Raw genomic sequence first — 20748 nt, 5'->3', positions numbered from 1 at the left:
ACTAACTTTATTGTGCAGCTAGCCTAGTATTCCTCTCACATAGGATATAGCCAAAGCACAGTAAGGGCTAGATTTACTAAGCTGCGAGTTTGAAAAAGTGGGGATGTTGCCTATAGCAACCAATCAGATTCTAGCTTTCATTTATTTAGTGCTTTCTACAAAATGACAGCTAGAATCTGATTGGTTGCTATAGGCAACATCCCCACTTTTTCAAACCCTCAGCTTAGTAAATCTAGCCCTAAATGTTCTTCTGTCAGTAGCAGTCAGCCTCTGCTTGCTATCAGTGCTTTGAAAACATCCCATTAGGGAAATACAGGGAAAACCAGGATATAAGGAATGCCCGGTCCCAGCCAGACTTCTCATCCATCACTCATGTCTGGGTGAAATCAATTTTGTAATCAGTACCATTACTGGCAGTGGGTCTGTGCATGCTGTGGTGAGGAATCTAGTTGTATATGCCCATATGAAACTTAGCTATATTAAGATTCATCAGCTCCTAGTAGATAATACTGCAGGTGCATATTCAAGTCATGCCGTTTTTGGTAATCACCAGTGCTTAATTTAAAATGCCCTTACCTGTGCACAGCATTTACACCTCAACTCCTATGTTTGAATTGACCACTTGGACCACAAGCATGGCATGGTGGATAATACTGTGATGATACGTGAATGGGGGCGATGCACTGACATTGGAACCAATAATCTTCTCTCGTGGAGTGGCATTTGGTCAGGGCAATCTGACAATAGATAAGTCGTTCCACAAGCACAGGGTTCTGATGTGTGAACAAACCCATAGAAAACTTGAGGATTCCATAAATTCTGCACAAGTGACTGTTGGAAATTGTACCACTTGTTTCTATAGAGGGAAGTCCTTATGGGCACCTCAGGAATGGCACTGAGGAAGCCCATCATTGAGGGGAAAAAAGTCTAAATTTTGTCTCAAACCCTCATCAGCAGACATTACTTTCTGGACCTCCAACCCGAAGAACAAGATAACCTAATGTCTCAGGAAAATGTATCAAATTATATGAACCAATGGGAAATACAAGGAAATTAAAAATAATAATAATAAATAAAAGACGTTTGTGATGCCTAGGGACAGGTTTAAGAAATGACTGCGCCAGTAGCAACAATCTGTCTCTCGTCAGGAAGCTGAAAGCATTTCAAGTTTACAACACAACATATTACTGCTCACATTTCAATAAAGGTATAGTATATAGTAAATTTTAGGTTACACTTATAAGCATTTTTGGCCACAAGACACCAACAGAAGTGAAATTATAACCATGGATGTCACCTAAGGTGTCGATATACAGTAGATACAGAAATATTAAACATTACTGGTTAACATCTCACATTTTAACAATTTGTTTCTATTTAATTAGGTGTTTTCCATGTGATTTTACAAGGGCTTGTCAGTCTTGTTAAATAAATTAGATGTCACCGTCTCCTAGTCCTCTCTCAGGTTCCTGAAGTTAAGGGTATAATTAGGAGTATCCAGGGTATCATACATCATTTTAATAAGGTACTCTGTTGGCAATATAAAGGATACACTTGATCCTTTCCCTCATTATTTGTATACTAATAGCACTCATAATTCATGAAGAACATGGTTTTATTAGTTTATTTTTTGCTTGTCAAACACAATTCCACATTGCATCTTTTAGCACTGTTCTTGCATTATATACGTTTTATATCTATTCCTAATACATAATGTAGAACATCCTTTTAGATGTGACAAGTGGAGAGGTCACACAGAATGAAAGGAAAGGTGATGACTACATTTTTAAAATCTTGTCAGAGTTCAAGAAATAGGAACTTTATACTTAACACTCATTTAATTTTCTTGGCAGCCCTTACAATGTGCTCCTAGTGTCTGAGAAACTTCACAAACTACACCATAAACAAAGAACACAGGTGGGAATATTGGAGTAATTCAAGGAAATTAAATTAAGATAAGTATAATTCTCCAATTTCCTTTTCATACTCCCTAGCAGCCCTTACAATGGGATGTATAATCAAATAGGGTGAGTTAAAGACAACTTAACTGTTTATTCAACTATTTGAAGGATTTTCCTTCCATATTGCACCACAGCGGGGAGGTGACATCTAAAAGATAATGTCTAAAGTGTGAAGGGATGACCATGCAGTGGCTATGCAGCCAGATTTGAGAGCCCAGGAGGCCACCTTTGTAATGGCATCTTTAATCCACCTTGCCACAAATTGCTGCTCCGTCTTTCCAAATAATTTTTTTCTGGAAAGGTAAATAGAGCTAACTATGATAAAATCTAATGTATGTAATCGTTCTTCATTTACATTAGTTGGTAATGGACAGAGAAGAAAGTATGTTCTCCTGATTGATACATAAAGTAGAAAATAAAAAAGCACATTATAAAATATACCAAAAACAGAAGCAATTGTATTGATTATTTAGTTACCACCTCTTTATTTAAATAGCTTTTCTGGTTTAATTGTACAACAGTTAGTATCTGATATGCGACAGCCGGCCAGAAGTAATTATGTAAAGAAATCCCTTTCTCCTTGTATCATAAAGTTAGAACGTATAATATCCGGACTTGGTTGAAACTTTTTGTATAACTCACAGGTATATAACACAACAGTGTCTACTATCCAAATAGTTCACACGGCAGTTACTGTACGTACCTGTAAATCATAACCCAAAAGTTAGTATTTAAAAAATTAGTGAAAGATCGAATAGACCATACATCCCCCTTCCAAACAAAAAAAAAAAATATATCCTCTATATATCTACTGGAGAACATGAAGCCTGTCCTTAAAAAAAAAAAAAAAAAAAATCTCAAGTCTATAGGTGAAAAAAAATAAATGTTGGGCTCCGGCGATCATCCAATTTTCTTGTATCACACTAAGACTTGTGGTTTCCGATTAGAAAACACTTTAATCACCCGTGTTTTTTCTTGTGCATTCGTATATATAATTGAGCATATTCAGTTAGAATGTTGTATATATTGATTTTCGCATGTGAATTTTACATTCAACCCTCCAGATATAATATGCTCTCATAAAACTGTACCTTGGAATTGGGATGGGGGGTTAATTTATGTTTACTTTTATTTGCTATTGATAATGTAGTGCCGGTGGACATGATGGGCCACACATGTGCACTACTGTCAGGGATTGATAAATAAAAATAACATTTACCAGCAAGCCAAGGGGAGACTGACATTTAAAAGGAAGAGGAATTACCTTAGAAGAAAAAAAGTGACAGGTGTGAGAGGAAGGACTTAAAACTGGCAGTGAAAGAGTGGGACCCAGTCAGCAAAGAATGAATGTCTTAGGAGATTACAGAACAAAAAAAAAAGAAAAGAATATATCACAATCCATACAAAAGTCCACAGTTCTTTTTTCAATGTGATCTTCCCCAAAACTCCTATTGGTGATGATATAGCATATAACTGTATATCAGGATATCTCAAATCCAAAGTGACAAACACCTCATCATCACCTCCGTGTTAATGAATAAAATGGTCTCCTACCAGATAGTAGGAAATCATAAGCATTGAAAGGTATCTTTGCATCCTTCTTTCCAGATAATAAATGATCATAAGTATTCAGAGATGTGTCTATAGTCTTCCTCCAATAAGCTCATTAGAGCAAGCATGTAAAGAAAAGAGAGTGGACAACTCTAGCATAATAGTCACTAATTCCAAATTTATTTCTATAAAATGGTTCTATAAAATGGTAAACATATCACACAAAATGCAGCATATTCAACATGGGTGTAAGGTAATGCTCCTACCAAAAAAACTAGGCTTTTTGTACATACATTAAATCTCTTTCTCCGATTCCATCTGGGGGACACTGCTATCATGGGGGTTGTATGAAGGCGCATGGAGTTGGCACTTAAATAGTTAACAACCAAGTTTGCTGCTGACTCCTCCCCTCTGCAACCCCACAGACCTCAGTAATACTTAAGTCCCGAGAAAAGGGCTCAACACAACTAACCATAGAACAGCAAAAGGGAGGGAACACAGTGTCCCGCACATGGAATCGGAAAAAGAGATTTAACCCAAGTACAAAAATCTTCTTTTCTCCTTCATCCACTCTGGGGGACACTGCTACCATGGGGACCTTCTAAAGTAGCCCCTAAGGGAGGGAATGCTCAGGTCTAACACACCCGCAAAACACTGCGGCTGAAACTGGCGTCCAGAGAGAGTGGGCCATGAGAACCTAAGGCACAGGCCGATTTCTACACACATACGCAAGCTTAATCATAGACCTAATCCAACGAGCAATGGTCTGCTTGGTGGCTGTCCAACCTCTCCTATGAGAATCGTTAAGAACAAAAAGAGAGTTAGACCTGCATCCAGCAGAAGTCCTGTCCACTTAAACCCGTAAAGCCCGGACCACGTCTAGACTAACAGAGGATGGCGGCCCAGAAGGAGCAATCCCTTCCCTAAATCCCGGAACCACCCTAGGCAACAAAATAGGTACGGTCCTATGAACTGTCCTATCCTCATGGAATACCAGATAAGGAACTCTACAGGACAAGGCTCCAACCTCAAACACAAGTTGAGTAAATGCAATGGCCAGCAAAAGCACCACCTTCCACGTCAAGAAACGCAGATCAGCTGACTGCAGGGGTTCGAGGGCGCTGAAGGACCTCAATAACCAGGTTCAAATCCCACGGGGCCAACGAAGGAACGTTGGGTGGCTGAACATGAATCATCCCCTGAAGGAAAGTACAAATGTTAGGGAGGAAAGCCAACCAGCACCGAAAGAAAATAGAAAGCGCAGAGACCTGAACCTTCAAAGAACTCAGTCTTGGTCCCATCTCTAACCCATCCCGAAGAAAGGTCTGAAAACGGCTAATCTGAAAAAGACAGGGTTATTTCACTTCTTCTTACACTACTGTACATAGATCCTCCACACCTTGGATTAGATCTTAGCGGATACCGGCTTCAGAGCCTTTATGAGGGTCTCCACTAGTCTGGAAGAGACCCTCCTTGACCGCCAGAGGTCGGCTTCAACAGCCACGCCATTAAACCCAGGCGAGGTAAGTACGGATGGTGTAAATGGTTCTTGACTGAGATCGGGCATGAGAGGAAGAGCCCAGCCTGACCCTTCCACCAGAAGTAAGATGTTGGTAAATCAGAGCCACCTGGGCCATTTCGGTGCCACCAGAATTACCGGAAGACCTTCCAACAGTACTCGCCTTAGAACCCGCCGGATCATCCAAATTGGTGAAAATAGATATCCTAAACAAGAGTCCCACCTCAAGGACATTACATCCACCACCACAGCCAGATAAACTCTAGTTCTTGCGCAGAATCTTGGAACCTAGTGATTGTGTCTGGATGCCATCAGATCCAGATATGGCATTCCCCATTTCCAGACTAACTCCTGAAACACCTGAGGATGCAGTTCCAATTCTTCCGGAAGAATTGCATGCCTGCTGAGATAATCTGCTTCCAGTTGTTCAATCCAGGAATAAATCCTGCCGAAATCGCTGGAACAAATTTCTCCACCCACAAGACGACCTAGATTGTGGCCAGATGAAATCCAAGTCCACCCTCCGCCTCAGCAAGAGACTTGGCAATTCCCTGAAAATGGCCGCTCCTCAGACAAGGTTCCCACACTATATGCCTGAGGCAGCGTCGGACCCATCGGGAGAATACAGGGACAGTCGCATAGTGGCTGTCACTGCCTGCAGGCTGATGCTTTCCTATCTTCTTGTTTGTTTTTTTTAACAAACAAAAATAGAACTATATTCCATTTAAAAACTAAATGAACCAGTGTAAAACATAACACTAATCCACTCCTAACCTCACTGACATGTCAGTAATACTAAGAAAATAATAAAAATCTAATCTAGCAGCAAGTACTGAAACAGCCCAACACCCTGGGCACTTAAAGTGGATGTCTGTGGGGTTGCAGAGGGGAAGAGTAAGCAGCAAACTTAGTTAACTATTCAAGTGCCAACTCCATGCACCCTCATACAACCCCATGGTAGCAGTGTCCCTCAGAGCGGATGAAGGAGAAAATGCATTTAAGTTAGAGGTACCTTTTAGCTAGCGTAAGAAATGGTTAAGGTATTTCATTGTACTCTTGTACATCAACTATATTTCACCTGGTTTAAAGAGGGATGCTTTTAAAATATGGTGTGTGTGTGTGTATATATATATATATATATATATATATATATATATATTAGTCTAATCAGACGTGAAAATCTTTTGAGAGCACGTGCCTAATCAATACAAGTGCTGGCGTGGCTTTCAAAGACCAATTTGTCTATTGCTGTCTCTTTCTGGATGTGCCTGTGGTTTTGGTAGTAGGGGGCGGAGGGTTCCTTGGTCTCCTGTTGCTTGTCAAGAACACTACCCAAGGAAGAGACTACTGCACGCAGACCAAGGTGGGGGCACTGCGTTAATTGAGAATAATGGTAAAGGAAACACCACAAATCACAATACACTTTACATAGACACCCAGCTGATCTACGGGAAAGGGGATGCTACATTAAGTTTGGGGGGAAAAAGGGATTTGTTTGAAATAAAAAAAAAAAGTGCGAAGAATGCCACTACTAAATACAGATCCCATAAAGCACTATTGGAAGTCTTAAAAAGGCAGCGGCAGTAGGCACTGCTGTATTATGTACCTGCAAGTTATACAAAAGACTTTCATTCAAGCCCAGATATTATACTTTCTAACTTAATAATACAAGAAAACCAGACAAGCTATTTTAATGAGAACCGGTGATAACTATATAATTGATACAAGTGCTTCTGAACCTCTTCCATTTTTGGAATAGGCAAAATTGTTTTTATTATATTTTATCATATGCATGATGATGTTTAGTAAATAAATGCTTTATGATTTTTTAAGTAACAATATGGTTATGGTGGACTAACACACAGCGCTCTCATGATCCATCTGTTTTTTATTTTTCTTAGTTATTTTAGGGGACTACTAAAACTCAAATTGGAGCTGCTCTTCAAATAGTCTTGGAAAGTATATTTACTAAACTGCGGTTTGATAAAGTGGAGATGTTGTCTATAGCAACCAATCAGATTCTAGTTATAATTTATTTAGTACATTCTCCAAAATGACAGCTAGAATCTGATTGGTTGCTATAGGCAACATCTCCACTGTTTCAAACCCGCAGTTTAAATATAGCCCTTAGAATTTATATATCTAGTGCTAGATTGATGCTTTTTCTTTGGGATTAGTTCTTAATACCAACGTCTGCATAAATATCTAGAAAGTGTTCTTTACACCTCAAGGCATGTAGTTCCCCAACTCAAATATCACATGATTTAAGTTTGAGCCACTTAAGGGGAATTTCTTGTAGTCTCACAAGGTACCTAAATTGCACAAATTTCATGTGGAAGTTAGTCTTCATAGATGAGAATACTTCTGAAACCACCTGATTACTAGGAAAACCTTTGAATGGAAGCAATGTCTCCTTTGCCTTGCCCGTTGTTTGCTGTTCTCAAGACACTTGACATTATTCGTCAAATGTCTGATGATAAACATTTAAACTTTAATTGTGGTTTTTATTTGCAAAGGAGGAATATTAGGCCACATAGCAAGAATAATAATCAATAAGTGATTCAGACACATACATCCTTGTATTTTAAGAAGATATTTTATATTTACACGCAAGAAAAAGCTTACCAAACAAATATATCATACATAACAGCTTCTGACGACTTTGATGAGTCCGGTTTGTTTTGATCAGATATAATATAAAAAAAAAGCATCAAATAATGAAAAAAAAAAATAAATCTAACAACTTCTCTTATTTAACAGTCTGTACATCCCCTTTGTAATATAAAACAGTTTAAGTTATCGGGTGTTGAATTTATGGCAACAGAAGCAGATCTAAAGTTCTCACCGATGATTCATATATAGCTCTGAAAAGATAAAGAGATTTACATTAAAATGCAGTATGCGTCAGTCTAGCTCAATGCTTTTGCAGTACTGTACCTGACTGAAACAGGATAAGATGCTTCAATACACAACGTAATGACAAGCTTAATCATATTTACATAATATAAACATTGTGCAAACATGAATAAAGAGAGCCCTTTTAACAACATGTGTCCCCCCTTATTTATCACAGTCTCACTGTCTAGATGCATCAAATCTAGGGCTTTTGTAAAGGCAGTGAATGTTAAAGTAGCAATCACTAGTTGTAGATTTAGAGTTATGATTGTGACAACTTGTATCAAAGTATGAAGTTAATAAAGGGGCAAATGACATGGTGTCAAAGTTTACAAGAAATGTGTCATTGTATGCCAACCCCTTCTGAAGTTTAGCTCCAGCAGCCAGTCATTTCAGTGTAATGTACACATTTGACATTGCTACCACAGGAGAAAGACTGTAAGGTTATAGTTAGCAATTAATATTTGCTTTACCTTTCTAGGTTTTCATCATCTTCCAATGTGATTTCTCTGTAATTTTTCAGCTTCTTATATATTGATGAAGCGATGTCCTTAGCGGCATGAGACATAGGTTTACCTTTTTGTTAAAAAAAAAATTAAAATTTATTATATTATACATATACGAACACATATTTTTGTAAAGTCTTTTATAAAGTTACCATATGTCATTATAAATAATGTGTTCCAAGTAGTGCATTTGTTTTTAATACACTCCTTATGCATTTACATTTTTAAAACCAACCCTTCTGATTAGTTTTGTATGTTTAATTATTTACTGATACACTTAATGTTATTTTCAACAGACTGCAGTGGCTCTTGAAGCTACCTGGGGTACAGCTTAGGGTACATATACCACAGGCTGACAACCTAGGACACAGAGCAGTGATAGGCACAAATCTAGCAAAAAAACAAGTGGCAGCGCTGGTTTGTAAATTGTATCTAATTTTATTAAAACATATACAAATAAAATTACTATATATTAAATATAGATAAATCTGTGGATCGAGCCTGGATATTGGAGCACTATGTATGATACAAATGCTCTAGAAATCGCTGCATAGATTAATAGAGAGCGTGTAATCCATCTATGATTCCAAATAAACAGTCATCAAAAGTGAGATGATCTGAACGCAATCCTGAAATTATTCAAGCAATATTTCTCGTTAGGGTTGCGAAACTCCTCAGTAAAACAAATTGCAAGTATACATAGTCATTTGTGGAAAAGATCAACTATTAAATGAAGCTCTCACACTCCTAGAACATTGAGTGCAAAAAAAGTCTCATAATTCACATATGCAAAGCACAGTACCTTTCTGGAACCAAGAGCCGCTCCCAAGCTCTCATATGGAGAATCCTCCTGTATCGCTATATTCTGAAATCCCACGGCCGTGGAAAAAGTTGCTCTGTAAGTCCGATCACTGCAGTGATTGATAGTAATAGCGTGTATGCACGGAGGATCTCAACAGCAGCAGGTGTGTCCAACAGCTCTTCCACGTCCTGCTGACGCGTTTCTCCGCCTCCAAAAAGGGCGGTTTCTTCAGTGTTCGAATAATTTCAGGATTGCGTTCAGATCATCTCACTTTTGATGACTGTTTATTTGGAACCATAGATGGATTACACGCTCTCTATTAATCTATGCAGCGATTTCTAGAGCATTTGTATCATACATAGTGCTCCAATATCCAGGCTCAATCCACGGATTTATCTATATTTAATATATAGTAATTTTATTTGTATACGTTTTAATAAAATTAGATACAATTTACATACCAGCGCTGCCACTTGTTTTTTTGCTGGATTTGTGTTTAAGTTTGACGAGACCAGTACTCGCATTTGTTGCTGGCTGCGTGTGTGTATCAATTATCTGTTTTATTCTGCTATAACAATATGACCAAGATATATACCAGGTATAATCACAACCAGCGCCGGGTACTTTTCTCTTTTGTTTGCAGTGATAGGCAACCTGATACACTTCAGGGGCTATACTGGTGACCCTTATGCTCAGTAATAAGTTAAATAAAATACATTTTAAAGAAAAACAAAACAAAGACAAAAAAAGACAGACATATATGTAGCAACATAACAGCAGGCATTTTAAACAAGTGTACAACAAACAAATCTGGTAATAAAACAGGAAGGAACTGGGTGATGCTAGTGAAGCTGTCTTGCCTATCGCTGACTTATACAATATATACATGTATTGCAGAAATCAATTTGATTTCTGAAATTGTTATTTAGTTAAGTTTGATATAAGTGTACACTGGATCAAGAATTAGAGACCAGCAACTGGAAAAAGAGAACAAAACTGTATTTGATGCACATAGAATCATATCTGAGAGAGATAAAGCAAAACACAAAAATAGGGAACAAGAAAGCCAAAAATAAAAAAATATTTAGTAAAAGGTTGCAGGAGGCCATGCACAGAAGCTATAAATTAAAGTTTCCTAAAGGTGTAAGTAATTGCAGGAAAAATTCAATTCTGGGTCTGAGCCTGTTCAGAGGGGCTATTTACAAACCAGAGGTGCTTCCCCAATACAGCCATAATCACATATTCCCGTCTCCTATCTTCACTATCAAATCATCACATAACCCAAGATCTAGTGACACTAAGCAATAACTTGAGTAGATGTCCTTAGTTTTGCCTATGGCTGTCTAAATGGGCTGGAGACATTAACAATTCATGGTTTAACTGATACTGGATTCACATTCAATAACAGTGCTGCCTAACATCTCTAAACTGCTAACCCCAAATACATTTTGTCATACCTTTACCGCTGACCAGAAGGACATGTAACGATGCAGACAGGCTTGGAATTCCTTCAATCTCTCCCAAACTGATGCATTCAGCCAATTCTCCTAAAAAGGAACTGGAGAAAGGAAGGTAAATTACAGGTTTCACAAGTTAAAATATATAAATACAAGTAAAAGAATTCAAATCGTGCTAAAAAGTAGTACTGAGTTAAACATTGTACTGGGAATTAGCTTCACCCCTTCCTTACTGTACAGCTATAGGTCATCTGGCCGACAGTCAGCCGAGACACCCAGTTACAAAACACTGAGGGGCGAGGCCGAAAAACAGCACCACTGTCTGTTGCTGGAAGACAAATCTGCAGCAGAGCGGACTTTCATACAGTGAGCTCCTTGTTTCACAACTTAAAATCGGTCAGCAGTACTTTGCTGATGCACTAATGACAAAGCTGCAAAACTTTATTTAAAATGTTCATATTTTGCTAAAATAACTTCCAATATAAGAGTATACTGATCTCACAGAGACCATTGGTGCCCCATACACCAGTGTACCTTTTATATGTAAAATAATACAAATGGCTGTTAATCCTGGGCAAAAGTAGTTACTAACAACTAAATACTAACTAGCCTCAACAATAAGATAAATACAACATTAGGCAAGTTACATTTAAACTGTAATGAAGATCTGATAAATTAAACAATGTTTTCATGTCCAGTATAACAATAAGAAAGCACAATTCAAATCCTTGAGTAACATAATAAAAACATTTACAAAAATTTTATTTGCATTTAATTTTATTGCAGCACAATGGTTAGCAGTGTTGCCTCACAGAGATGCGGTTATGAGTTTGATTCCAACTAGTGCCCTATCTTGTATGTTCTCCCCATGTTTGCATGGGTTTCCTTCCACACTCTGGCTTCTGATAAAAATGGACGTGTGTGTTTTAGGGAATTTAGATCGTAAACTCCAATGGGACAGGGATTGATGTGAATAATCACATGTTTCCTGTACAGCACTGCATTATATGACTGGTGCTATATACACTGTGGTTCAATAAAAAGTTTTAATAATATTTTTAAAATAAAAATATCCTTGTACTTTTTTTTTTTTATCTTAAAGACTTCCGGCTTTTATTTCCTGCACAAAAAAAAGCAGACGATATTAGTGGTTCCCAAACTGTGCCCCTAGGCTCCCTGGAGTGCCTCGGCGATCTCACAGGGGTGCCTCGGCCAGGGCCACTGGTAAGCAAGGTGGGGGACTACTTGTTAATTATTTTGGCTTAGGGGTGCCTTGAAAAAATGATGGAAACCCTAAGTGTGCCTTGAACTTAAAAAGTTTGGGATCCACTGCAATATTACAATAGAAAACAAAAAAAAAAAAAGTTGCAAATTCCATAAAAAAAAAAGAAGATTTTTTACTCACTGTAAAACCGATTTCTCTTACTTGGGGGACACTACGAGACATTGGGTATAGTAGGTGGTACTAGGAGTTTAGGCACTTATAAACTTGTCTGTTCCTCACCTCCACTAGTATGCCCCTCCTCTCCAGCTTAGACATCAGTTTAAAATAACCAAGCCAGGAAGAAAGGAGAAGCAATACAGAAAATCGCAGCAAAAACAGCACTACTTTCAGAGCAAGTGCGCAGTGTCCCCCAATGGAGTAAGAAATCAATCTTACGTTAACGAAAAATCTTCTTTTCTCTTTCCTACCATTGCGGGACACACCGAAGCTGTCTCTAAAGGGAAGGATTGCTCTGGAACGGCTGCGCGCAACATCCTGCGCCCAAAGCTGGCATCAACGGATGCAAAGCCATGCAACCAAGAAACTCTGCAGAAGACTTGGTTTACTTTTTATTGAACCACAGTGTAAATAAACGATAATAACAGAAGCAGCATACTACATGGACAATCAACGAAGTGAGTAAACTCTCTACCGAGGCAAATAAGCAGCACATGCAACACAGTAAATATGACTTGAATATGAAAATAACACTTTTATATTACAGGATCTTCATATAGAATAAATTGCAGCAAAAAGCCAAAACACAATATGACGACGAACAGTTTAATGAACAAAACTGTAGAAACTGCATAGAAAGCCCTTCTAGAACCAGCCTGGACATGGCCAATTACTGAATTAACTAAAGGCCCATTAAGCATCAATGTTTGCTTATATATGTGTTATTTATGAAAGTTGAACAAACTTACTTCAAAGCACTGGGTGTCTTTATAACAATAGACATTAAACAGCTTGAGAGTGGAGGAAGGTCCGATACCGATGCCGGAGACTTAATCTCACTTGGGTCTGAAATCTAAACACACAACACACACATATGTCAGTTGAAAAGAAAAAGAAGAGTTGACCTTGAGGTTTACATGTTGTTAGTTTTTAAAAATAGATTCCACCCATACTTTGAGTAAACCATAAATTTTACCTTCTTCTATATTGATCCATATTGCAGCTGATGTCATACAAGTGAGCAAACCAAAAGACAGGGGCAAATGAGCATACAATGGGCCTGATTCATTAAGGAATGTAAAGCAAAGAAAATGAGTAACTTTGCACCTTGGCAAACCCATGTTGCATTGGAGGGGCATGTAAATTTAAAATGAGATGGCAGATTTAAATTTGGGGTAGGGCAAGTCCTAGATTAAACTTAAATTCAGTTCAAAAAGAAATCTATCAAGTATTTGTGTCCTACATGAATAACAGCCAGTATTTAACTTATGTGCAAAATAACAAACTAATTTCCACCCCTTGCATTGTAACAGGGTTTGTCCAGAAAACGCTAATGTTTTGCTTCACTATCCTTAATGAACCAGGCCATATAATTTCAGCACCAATAATAACTCTCTGGTTTGCAAGCGGCAGCCAAGTTGCGAAGTGTTGGATGGTAGGTCCGGAAAAAAATTCTAGAAGGAAGAGAAGGCAGGACGCCTCAGTGTAATATTATAGGAAACAAAACTTATAAATATAGTGGTGAATATTATGCGCACCAGATATTTTCTTGTTTGTTGAGCGTAACAGATTTTGGTCCTCGCACCTTTACTCAGGACGTCATCAAGGATCCCAAAACATGTACCAGGAATAACAGAATATGGAAAAGACCAGCAATAGTGTATTACCTTTATATCTGGTGCGCATAATATTCACCACTATATTTCTAGGTTTTGTTTCCTATAATATTACACTATGAGGCGTCCTGCCTTCTCTTGTTTCTAGATACTATATATACACATATATATATATATATATATATATATATATATATATACACATATATATATATATATATATATATATATATATATATATATATATATATATAAAATTTACTAACAAAGTTAAATTAAAAACAAAGTTCACAAGTGGTAAGGGTAAACTATCTCTGTTCTTCATATAACCTTAAACACATCAACTGCTGGGCTCAACATATATTTCCTTTAACATCCTTTAAATAAACAGGCAAACAGAGCAGTTAACTAGTCTAATGGCACCGAAACAAGTGGCAACAATACCTACTTTGCGCAAAGCATGGCTTATTTCTACCACCACTGCAGCCAGCAGCGTAGACAACATTCCTCGGTGCACCTCAGAAGAAGCAGTGTGCCAGCACTGAACTGTGTGTATGAACTGGCCAAGAGGGGCTTTAATAGCCTGTAGAAGCTAGAAAGTAAAAGTAGAGAAACAAAATTTTATCTCCATCATAAGGATAAATTTGCCAATGTCTGGTTTAAACCTTAGAATTGTCATTTCACAACTAAACGTCAGAATTGGTGAATTGAGTGGGTGTTGGGGGAACAAACATACCAGATGTAGAAACTTATCAAACGTGGTTTTCATTGCAAACAAGATTCCCACTGAACTAAGACATCCCCATAAGTATGGAACCTGCAACACTCTACAGGAATTGGTATTGTGCTTTTTATACCTGTAGTGCTTCCTCTCGCTGTTTCCTCAGCCTGCGAGCTGTAGTCTCCAGTGCTCTGTGGAAGATCGTCTGAATACCATCAAGGTGTTTATCCAAATCCGCACCGGCGCCATTCATCTTCTGAGCCAAACATACTTCCGTTATCTCTTTCAGTACAGAGAGCACCACTGGCAAGCAGTCACAGCACTTTTCTGAAGGGTACAAAATAATATTCATACAGGTCACATCTGCTCTCGTGAATTTAACTTTACACCAAAAAAAAAAAAATATTGACTGCATCAAGAATTTGAAAACAAAAGCAAAATATCAAAGTTTAGGTTAACAAATGTAATTATTCCTAATATCTGGCCCTAAATAAGTCACTGTAAATTTATGAGGGTAGTGTTAGTGTTGCACAGGTGACAAGTACAATATATACCATTGCTCAATTAAACTGCATATCCCATGTACCCAAAATATTCTGTAACAGCTTCTGTGCTATTCGTTTGTTCTAGCAAGGTGTAAAATTGTGTTCGTCTATAGAACATTTAAAAACAAATAAAAAGCTCAGGAAGGTGTAGCGGTCCCAGGGAATCCCCTCTAGCATGAAGTTCTAATTTTTATTCTGATAACATTTAATGCTTTCCGGGAATTTCTATACAAGAAAGGGTTCCAATATGCTGTTATAACAAATATGCACATAAGTAGACGGACAGAAAGATTCCCATTCTTCTAAATAAAGCTCAGTATAAAAACACTTACCAGTTCCTATTATTGTGATGAGGATTTGAAGAATCTGCGCTTGAAATTCTGAGTCACCAAAGCCAACCATTACCACATCTTTACAAACTGTCAGATAGGTCTTATATCACAGAAAATAAAAGATAATAACATTTTATATATTATGTAAGTCACAACAGGAGGTGAAATACAGAGTGGAGATCATTAAGCATTAGAATGAGGACTATTAAATTACACAGCCTTTGTATGTGTAATATTGTGTGTATGTAGGGGTACATTAGTGGACATTATTTTTTGGATCCCCAGTGTCATGGAGCATTTGTAAGTTTTTGTTGTCATGTGTAAAAAAGCTTTTGCGTTAAACATCCATGCTTACAAGGCTTAATACAATCAAACACTGAACATATCTGTGTCAATAATAGGAGTAACCTGAGAACACGAAGAGTGAAGAAGTGTTGAGACAGTAAGTTGTATGTTTTTTCCACTGTCAAATAAATAACTATGCAACTTCTTCAGAATGTCTGTAAAGGGGGCAAGATGAAGTGTAAAATGAGCTTATGCTGCACACCCATATAACAAATAAAATACAGGTATTGGCACTATATGGCTAGTGTTACTGTGTCCCTTGCTGACAGGCTGCTGGCGTGATGGTTTGCAGCTCTGGCAAGCTGCTAATGGAGGGTTCACTCTGTACCGCAGGCTGCTTGTAGAGAACTACTTAGCGCCTAAGTCACATACAGAAGAACTCACAGGCCAGCAGGAGTCTCCATCACTGCCCCATTTGTTCAACTGTGGCCACCATCTTGGAAAATCACGTAGCTCCGACGCTCTCATCCTGGGACAATATGTAGTGATGCATTCCTGTTCACCGTGCCTTTGCCAAACCCAGGCATCCAGAGAGATCACCTGGGTGCTTGGCCATAAATTGTGGCCATTCAGTCCTCTTTGCCTACAATACTGCAGGATGGGAGTATCATAGAACCAGCAGGGTTAGCAGCGATAACATCATTCCTTACCCTAGGCAGTTATGAGTCCAGTTAAGCCTGCAGAACAAAGGTGGGGTGATTGAACACCAAACTTAGAAGCAGGCAGATGGATATATTAGGAACCCCCTGACACAACAAGGGTTAGCTGAGGCTGTCTTTCAGTATGCAGCAGAGAAACAACTGGCAAACAAACTGCTATAAATTGATGTTTTCAAAGGTAAACCTTCAATACAATTTTGTTTTACTTGAAGAGGGCAGTCAGTAACCTTACGGAACCAAAACAACTTTTTCAACCCAGTAGAAATATATCTACATACATATAAACTGTATAAACATATATAGAGCTATAAACCTGAGACATACTTGGATATTTCTGTGTTTTGGTACGTGTGCAATTTTATTCTGTTTAATAAATTGTCACAGTGATTTTATCCCATGGAAGCGCCCCCCTTGTCTCAGTCGTTTTTAGATTTATTTCCCATAGAGATCAGGTACTGTTAAGGTGATGATGCAGACATTTATATCTGCTTGGCGATTTAAAGTGAAGGACAAAATTGTCCCAATTGAAGACTGAAGATCCAGCATAACAGGTAGCTCCTAAAAGCAATTATTCCATAGAACACACATATATAGACACAAAAAACACATGATCTCACCTTAAGTATTTCTTGCGCTATATCAATCTGCTGCTCTGAGACTTCATTACTTGCAAGATATGCAAGAACTTGACTTTCAATCCATCCCCCGGTGTCTTCCAGAACCGACAAATATGTTCTGCCTTCTGAGTTAAACTACAGAACAAAAACCCAAACATGTAGCTATGGAATTACATAAACAAAAAAGAACACACGTGTATGGACCATGCTCCATTGCGGTGCACAGACCGGCCAGCAGCAAGCGCCAAACTCAAAAAGAACATGATCAGTTTTAAATTCTTTCTATTAGAAAATGTAAATTTGTATATGATTTCCTAAATAAATCCCAGTTCCAAAGGATTACTAACTTGGGGTCCGGCATTCAGACAATCCGGTGGGTCTTCAGACGTCTTGTGTGTGCCGACTACCTCAGTCCCACTGGCAGCATGTAGGTAGTGGACAACACGCTGCTGTCTGAAAAAAAGACCTAACTGGCAGAAGCAAAAAGTGTCCTGCAATGTCTGTGTATACAGAAGCAAGCTGAGCAGTGGTGGGTGTGCGCAAGACGTCTGGAGACCGGTTACATAGCTTGGATCCCAGGTAAGTAACCTTTTGAGACCATGGACGTAGAAATTTTCAGAGGTGTGCAGTCTGGAATTTCTCAGTAATAGCCCACCAAGAGGGGGGTGCTATCTGCTGGGAGGAACACCTCCCCCGTAGTCTCAGTGCAACCATGGTGCTGTAGAAACAGATCCCCGCCGTGTGTTGTACAAAGTGGGGGACGGCTTCTGAAGCCTGATCACTGCCGAAGGGTGCCTTCAGCAGTGTGTAGCCTGAGCAGCACAGATCCTGCTGAAAGCTTGGGCAGACCGCTAATAGTGCATCGGAGTCTTTCCTCTCTGTGACCGCAACGGAGACTTGTCAGAGCAGCAGCTTCCCAGACTGCAAACCTGCTCTGCGCAACATCTGTCGAGGCCATCGGGTCCCTGGGATTAGCTCTGTCACTGCTGATCAGGTGACCAGTCTCCCATATAACGAGAGGGAGGTGGCTAAAAGCTTGTACTCGTTCTGCAACGGTGTTTTCGTAGAGAACTCCGCTAGTTAAAACATTCATAAAAATAATAAAATAAAACCAAAACCGATGCCCTACTTCTTGGTCAGCTTTGTTGTCATGAATACTCCCTTTGTATTCTTATGATGAGGAACACACATCAGTCTGATTTGTTTATATTTAAAAAAAACAAAAACACAGGAAAAACTAGTGGTAGTAATTGATTGCTAATCACGGTTTTGGAAAAATTACCTTGTTCTGGAGGTGGATACTGAGCCTGCAATAAAGGCTAAAAGCCCTCAGAGAAGTTTCTTTGTTGATTTTCTGTGTTACACCTTCAGATGGCTTCATAAACAAGCACAGAACCTCCTGGAAATATTACATTGTTTAAAATGGGCATTGGACAATTAAATCAGCTGCTACATATATATTACATCCTTGTATCTCTGTGGCAGCCTTCATATAAGCCTTTGACAACAAAGAAGTCGGGCAAATTCATAAAAAAGGTTATAAATGAACTCTTTAAGGCATTAATTGTTTTGGTAGTCAAAATAATTATTAAATAAACAAAAAATTGTCCCACTATTAAAAATAAAGTTGTATTCTAAGGGGGGTATTCAATTGACGGTGTGATCGCCGAAAATCGAGCGCTCTAAAAATATTACAGTTAATACGGTAATTACTTGCTGAATTTCAGCTCGCAGCGGGGAGCTGTGAGCTGAAATCCAGCGAGTAAATTACCGTATTAACGGTAATATTAACTGACTGCCTCTCAGCCATCTCATCCTGGATGTCCTCTCGCTTTCTTAAAATGAACATCTCCAAAACCGAACTCATTGTCTTTCCCCCAACCAGGCTCCCTTCCCACCATGACCTCTCTATCGTTGTTAACTCCACTATCTCCTCTGTAACCCAACTCCAACGCACCTGTTCCTTAAGGCCTACCAACCATCCACTTAACCTCTCACCTCTTCTGGTTCTCCCCTGCCCTCTTTCTCTCTCCCCGTTGCTTCACTGGCTCCCTTATGTACCCGATTCTGTTTACCCTCCCTTAGGATGTAAGCTCGTATGAGCAGGGCCCATCTTTCCTCCTGTCTCCATACCTGTTCTTCCACTCCGTCTCTACTGTATCTGCCTGCCTGGAGTTTCTGAAGTACTGGTACTTTGTGTTTATTGTTCTGTACTGTCTTACCCTGTATAGGCTACTGTTTGTACCATGTACGGCGCTGCGGAAACCTTGTGGCGCCTTACAAATAAACGATAATAATAATATTTACGCGCAATATTACCATATTAACGGTAATATTTTTCGAGCGCGAGTATTTTAGCGATCTTGCTAACAATTGAATACCCCCCTAAAAGTCAGATTTCTACAAAGTAACAAACATGCAAGATGAAACCAACCAGTGTGCTACACATCCAGTAGCTATATATATATATATATATATATATATATATATATATATATATATATATATATATATATATATATATATATATATTTATATTTATTAGGGTTAAATTAATCTTGTCTGTACAATTATCATTGTCAAAACAAAACTCTGGAAGTTGTGCATTAAATCATGTAGGTTCTACCATACACAACAGTTTTGGTACTTTTCTTGCTGATTGAATACCACTATATTCAGCGATACTCAACCATCCCCATTTCTGCCAAGCCTTTGATAAGTGTTGAATCTATAATAGCAACATTTTCGAGTGCAGTGTACATATGGGGAGGCGCCTGGCTGGCATTTCTCATTGAAGTATATAGATAATTTTTTTTTTTTGTCTCTTCAATTATCTGTTAAAATTTCCATTAGAGAAAATAAAAAATACAGTAATGCTTACTTTAACAAGCCCCAGAAGTTTTAAAAGGTTATTTAATTTCTTAGTTGGTGCACAGAAGAGGTAATCTCGATTCATGGTGTGGGTCATAATGTACTCCATATATTTAAGAGCTAGTTCAGGCTTACACTCCATGGTATCCTGGATGCGCACTTTCCGTACAGAATCCTTTTGATTCTACAGGAGAAAAACATATACATATATATTAGAAAATACACTTAACCCTCGCATAATTTTGGGGGTGAAATTGTTAGATATCAAAACTGCAGTAGAAAGCACCTAAAGGGTTAACCCAAGTTACCTTTTTCTCTGGAAAAGTCTCAGACAGCCAATCAGTTATCAGCTCCAGTATGTGGCCCACTTGCCCCCAACGACACAAGCAATCAATGAGTGTGGAGTATCTGTTCTCCTCAGCCTCACTGTTCATGTTCCTCAGCTTGGACAAAACAGAGCAGCTAGAAGATAAAGAGTGAAGAGACACATGTATAAAAGGGTAATCAGAGCAATGTGGACTGGAAATATGAGAAATCGGTACCTGAATGTTGGAACAGCAGATGGAGGCATAAAGGAAGCCAAGATTATTAATGGTACAGTGCAGCGATCATCCTGCAGGGAAGACAAATCATCATCATGTATGGAGGCTTTACTCAATCAAATCAACTGAATTGTAAGACCAAACTAACAATTTCAGGTATCAAAGTAAAAATACAAATCAATACAAGTCTACGATCTATCACAAAATTATATATGCTATTTTCTAGCGGAGGGAAAATAATGACTTTAATATATTTAAGAGCTTCAATCCAATTCATATTCATTAATAAGCTGGTTATAGATGCAACAATTTGTCATGTTTTGAACAAACAATTGGGTACATTTATATACATTTTCAATTGTGGAACA

General features: G+C 38.4%; 1 protein-coding gene across 3 annotated transcripts in view; it reads right to left on the bottom strand.

Annotated features, from left to right (window-relative positions):
* Positions 1-1718: 1718 nt before the first annotated feature.
* Positions 1719-20748, bottom strand: part of NCAPG2 (non-SMC condensin II complex subunit G2) — a 38516-nt gene continuing 19486 nt past the window's right edge. For 2 of the 3 annotated variants that reach the window (XM_075212111.1, XM_075212112.1), the window contains 12 exons: positions 20381-20451; positions 20147-20300; positions 19849-20022; positions 18250-18366; positions 16968-17102; positions 15347-15446; positions 14606-14796; positions 14197-14340; positions 12882-12985; positions 10692-10792; positions 8400-8502; positions 7609-7895 (listed from right to left, as the gene is read on the bottom strand). In XM_075212111.1, coding sequence (XP_075068212.1) covers positions 7844-7895; positions 8400-8502; positions 10692-10792; positions 12882-12985; positions 14197-14340; positions 14606-14796; positions 15347-15446; positions 16968-17102; positions 18250-18366; positions 19849-20022; positions 20147-20300; positions 20381-20451 — 1446 coding nt within the window. In that variant the 3' untranslated portion in view covers positions 7609-7843. Of the gene's footprint in view, positions 2255-7608; positions 7896-8399; positions 8503-10691; positions 10793-12881; positions 12986-14196; positions 14341-14605; positions 14797-15346; positions 15447-16967; positions 17103-18249; positions 18367-19848; positions 20023-20146; positions 20301-20380; positions 20452-20748 lie in introns of those variants that run through there. The other variant, XR_012692743.1, reaches the window with a different exon arrangement.

Source organism: Mixophyes fleayi, chromosome 5, assembly GCF_038048845.1.
Source record: "Mixophyes fleayi isolate aMixFle1 chromosome 5, aMixFle1.hap1, whole genome shotgun sequence".
NCBI classification, from domain to species: domain Eukaryota; kingdom Metazoa; phylum Chordata; class Amphibia; order Anura; family Limnodynastidae; genus Mixophyes; species Mixophyes fleayi.
The sequence above is the reverse complement of the archived record's forward strand: the minus strand, read 5'-3'. Positions and strand labels throughout refer to the sequence as shown.